The sequence below is a fragment of the Centruroides vittatus genome, unplaced genomic scaffold, assembly GCF_030686945.1.
Source record: "Centruroides vittatus isolate TY-2023 unplaced genomic scaffold, ASM3068694v2 contig_875, whole genome shotgun sequence".
NCBI lineage: Eukaryota > Metazoa > Arthropoda > Arachnida > Scorpiones > Buthidae > Centruroides > Centruroides vittatus.
The window spans coordinates 607,424-612,072 of NW_027122567.1; the positions used below are offsets into that span (position 1 = coordinate 607,424).

A 4,649-nucleotide genomic window follows, 5' to 3' on the forward strand; every position below is an offset into this window, starting at 1 on the left:
AGCAAAAGAGTGTTTTCATTAAACACGACAAGAAGTAAAGAGAGCACGACTGAAGAGCGTGATCGGAATCCAAATATCTTATTAGCATCGCATCATCCCTCTGATTAAATCGAGTACATAAAACCGAGAATTCTTGAATCGGCGATGTTCGTTGCATCATTAGTGACGAATTTGTTAAACTTTTACTATGTGATAACGAGATCTGGCGCTTAAAATTCTTGGAGAATCTGAGGGAAAAAATGGCAAATTTTAAAGATTTGGTGGATCTCTTATAATAAATTACGAAATAAAACGTTCTTTTTTGGATACCTAAAAGAGCATTGTTAATTCATCGTCGGCATGGCGAGTGATAAATTATGTCAGCAGTCCAGGTGTTGGGCATACGAACTTTTCTTTATCGTTTTAAACGAGTCGAACCATCCCCAGCTGAGCAGTAGAGCTAAAAAGCGGCAGAGCCACGATCTAATTCGGTTGTGGCGTTCAATTTCTCCTCCCACCGGCTTTGCTTTAAAGCGTGACGATATCAGAAGGGGAGGTGATGTTGCAGCCTTCCTCCTACACCTGTTTCCGAGCTCAACATTATGTCAGTCGGTTGCGATCCGTGTTCTTATTGGCTAACGACACAGAAACATAACAAGGCGAAGCGAGAAGCTGATTGGACGTCGAGTTAGCAGGCAGGTTGACTACACCTGCCTAGGACGGGACTAGAGTTGAAAACTGAAGCGTGGCGAGCGAGTGAGTCAGTCACTAGTCAAGCTAGCGAGTGTTGTGGATGTGTTGATAAGTGTGAAAAATGCCTCGCGCTTTTCTTATCAAGAAGCATTCGTCTACTCGTATTCCACCTAAAGTTGGTGCTGAGAATAATGTGGATGGTGTTCAGGATTCGCATTCTGGTAAGTTTTTATCATCGTCATTTTAATAATACCATTAGAAAAAAAATAGTGTCGAGTTTTGTAAGCACAATAACAAATTTTTAGTTAGTTCTATTTTCGCATTTGTTCCAAACTTTACTTAAGTGGAATCAAGGTTAGATGATTCATTTTTCCTTGTTTAAATATTGATTCAAATTTTCCTCATTTTTTATTTTAATTCTAAATTGTCAAATTCAAGAAATAGTAATAATAGAAGTTTTTAAATTTAGTTTTAAAAAATTAATAATAAGTTAGTCCAAAAGACCTTTTATATTTTATAAAATTTAATACAATTTACATAAATCAAGTATGTATATTTTGCCTAAAACACCATCAGTTTTGCTAAATCTACATATAAAAAACATTATTTTCTTAAATACACATTTAATATTTTCTAAAACAAAATACATATAGAAGACTATTATCCACATCTTATCAAACACTAAATAATTCATGGTAAGGTTAATGATAAACATTTATAAAATTAAGTTTATTTTTTCAAAATGAGCTGTTAGGTTTAGATTTGAAGAAGAAACGATTATTTAATCGTTCAAATCTGTTCTTAATCACTCACTATGACTGTTGCCGTTTTATAATCTCGATAAGTACAAGTGGGTGACAAACATACTGGAGACAACAGGTAAATCGTTGTTATACGATAAACTGTCCCTCACACCTGCCCGCACAGACAGCACGCCTTTGCTACAGATTAGATAGGAATGTATATATAAATATTATCCTCTAAATCATATATAAATAGAAATACTGAAGTGTTTACTTTGATCGAATACAAAAATGTAGACATTAAAATTCCTTGTCCTTTTATAATAGCGAGACAAGATAAGTAATTCTCGACTCTTGAACATCATTTTCACTTTGCTAAATAAACATATACTGTTTTAAATTAATAAAACTGATTATAATATAATTGTAATAAAAAAAATAACCGAAGTTTGCAAGGTACTGACTCATCTATTGTTTTATAGAAATACGAGGACCGTATGACCTAAGCGTCAAGGCCAAACGATTGGAAAGTGACTTGAACGTTTTGGGTATGAAGACGGACATCAGCCTACAGGCCAAGATGGAAGCACCGCCACCTGCTGTGGCTCTGGTACTCCCGAAACCTTCTCCACCCTCACCTGTCAAACCTGGGGCACCTCTCGAACCTCTAAATCCCAATACCCCAGCTGGAGCACGTACCAGCGCTTGGCATAGACCGGTCGTGCCACCTTATCTGCCGTTTAATTTCCCACTTTATCCATTTTCTCGCCAGGATATGTATGGAACTTACTTCGCTCCAACTAGTCTAGTTCCACCACCGTTGGTGCCCGTGTCTCCGGCCCGGGCTTCTCCTATGTCACCACGAGACGGTGGATCACCCACCTCGATCTACACGGGGAAACATTCTCCACCTATGCAGCCTAGCTTCGAATCGGGAACTCAGGACATTTATCATCATCCAGCATGGATAGCGGATCCGAAGGATCCAAATTTATCTCCTGCACCCAGCACAGACAGCGAATCTGGGAAAGAAGGTGGCATCAGAAAACGCAAAACCGAGGCACCGAGATTTCAGTGTGCGGACTGTAACAAAAGCTATTCTACCAACAGCGGACTATCTAAACATCGTCAGTTCCATTGTGTTACCCAGAACAAGAAATCCTTTAGTTGCAAATACTGCGAGAAAGTTTACGTGTCACTGGGAGCACTCAAAATGCATATTAGGACCCACACACTACCCTGTAAATGTAAATTGTGTGGAAAAGCCTTTTCCAGGCCCTGGTTACTCCAAGGACATATCAGGACTCATACGGGAGAGAAACCTTTCTCTTGTCCTCATTGCAGTAGGGCATTTGCCGATCGCTCTAATCTTCGAGCGCATCTTCAGACACATTCTGATGTCAAAAAATACAGTTGTAAAGCGTGCAGTAAAACCTTTTCTCGCATGTCATTGTTGCTGAAACATAGCGATGGTTGTGTTCAACAGCGGTAGAGCTTTGTGAATGACAAAAAAAAAAAACATATCTGAAATTTCAAACTAGTCTCATCAAACGCGTGCCAAATTTATCACCAGTAGAATAAAATAGAAAGAAATTTTATATATATGTCTATATATATATATATTATATATATATATATATATAGAATGATCACACAGCCCTGCAGGTTGGGGCATAAAATGAAACTATAATTTGGAAAATTATATTATTTGTCTGTTAAGTGGTGGACCAGAGATCATTCTGTACAGACTCGAGATGTCTTTTAGACGCAGTGGGATAACTTTGCACTGTACAAGTTTTTACAACTAAACGTGTTACAAAAGGGAGTGGTCCCTTATCCAGAGCCGAATGTCACGACGACCTATGGGTCCGATGATTAAAATAAAAAGTTTTCATCCTTTAAATTTTGATAATTTAAACTCGTTAAGATAATAATAGTTAAATTTAAAAAAAAATAAAAAAAGAATATTCAAAAAGCGGTGCCTTTTTATTATTATCCTCGTAATTCTATAACCTTTACCAAAGTTATTGTGCCAATTTCCCGTTATCAGTATTAATTATAAAACAACAAATATATAAGTTTAAGTTGAAAAAGTTTGTCATCCGCATTACACTACCTCTTCTAAATACACAAAAAGAAATAAAGATAAAAGCGTCTTGTTCAATGTTGTTGTTTGCAAGTGACGCTGTGATTTAATGATAATGTTTACTCTTTTATCCGCTTTAGTACGTTTGTTAGCAGTTTTTGATTTTTAGAACCAGTTGTTAGTGACGTCACAGTGTTTGTAAAGTTACTTGTCTTCTCACCAGATGTCTGCTATTATCGTATGTAAAATGTTTATCACGTACAGCATGTAAATACAATCAAATCTCAATTCGATTGCACGTTGTGTTCTGTTTATTTGATCACAAAATTATTGAGATATGATAACAAAATATATATATATGTACATCATAATATTTGAAGAAAAAAAAATTATATTTTGTCTTTAATTTATTAGAAAACGGCTCTCTGTATCATTAGATTTGTTAATTAGCTTCTCCAAATAAAAAAAAATGAACGATTTTTTTATTTTATCCCAGTTGTGTCTTTTTTGTGTGTTTATAAATTACGGAAAATTAATTCGTTTGCCTCTTTATCTCGACTATTTATACGGATTAACTAAATATTCTCTCTCTGCTCTGTTTACAAAGGTGTAACGATCCATCTTAATACATGATGTGCCAACTTTTCATTCTCTTTCCAGCTTTTCTATTCAACCATTGAGCTGAAGACATTTAGGACAGTTGCCAAAAACTTTCTGGCCTATTTTAGTTCAGTTCTATTCGGATTGTGCACCTGTCTCTGGTGGTAACAGACATTTATTTACAACTTCGACTAACATTAGGTGACATTCCCTTCCGACAGACTTCCTGCATACGTTCTACGATTTTAATCCTTATTTACGAGTGAAGAAAACATTCTGTGCCACACCCATTTTCCCATCTTTTTTATCATTTATAATTACATTTTTTAAAAATTTTTCGTTAATTACTTTACATTTATTAAGTCTTCATTAATTTTCAGGGGGTTTTGTTCTCTTCACTCCTTTGTTAGTCTGTTACGCTGGTTGCGGGTGAGTTCTTCCTCGAAATGGAACTGGAAGAGGAAAAACGGAAGATAATGACAAATCGAAACAGGATTTCTCGGCTTGAGGCTCTTTACAGAAACGTGCATCAGATAAATATGTACCAA

The 4,649-nt window shown here is 36.0% G+C and overlaps 1 protein-coding gene across 1 annotated transcript; it reads left to right on the forward strand.

Moving 5' to 3' along the window:
- Window positions 1-251: 251 nt before the first annotated feature.
- On the forward strand, window positions 252-3,991 carry LOC136982958 (zinc finger protein SNAI2-like). The gene is made up of 2 exons (XM_067279529.1): window positions 252-893; window positions 1,898-3,991. The coding sequence occupies exons 1-2, from the start codon at window positions 794-796 to the stop codon at window positions 2,905-2,907; spliced, it is 1,110 nt and encodes a 369-aa protein (XP_067135630.1). The 5' UTR covers window positions 252-793; the 3' UTR covers window positions 2,908-3,991.
- Window positions 3,992-4,649: the final 658 nt, after the last annotated feature.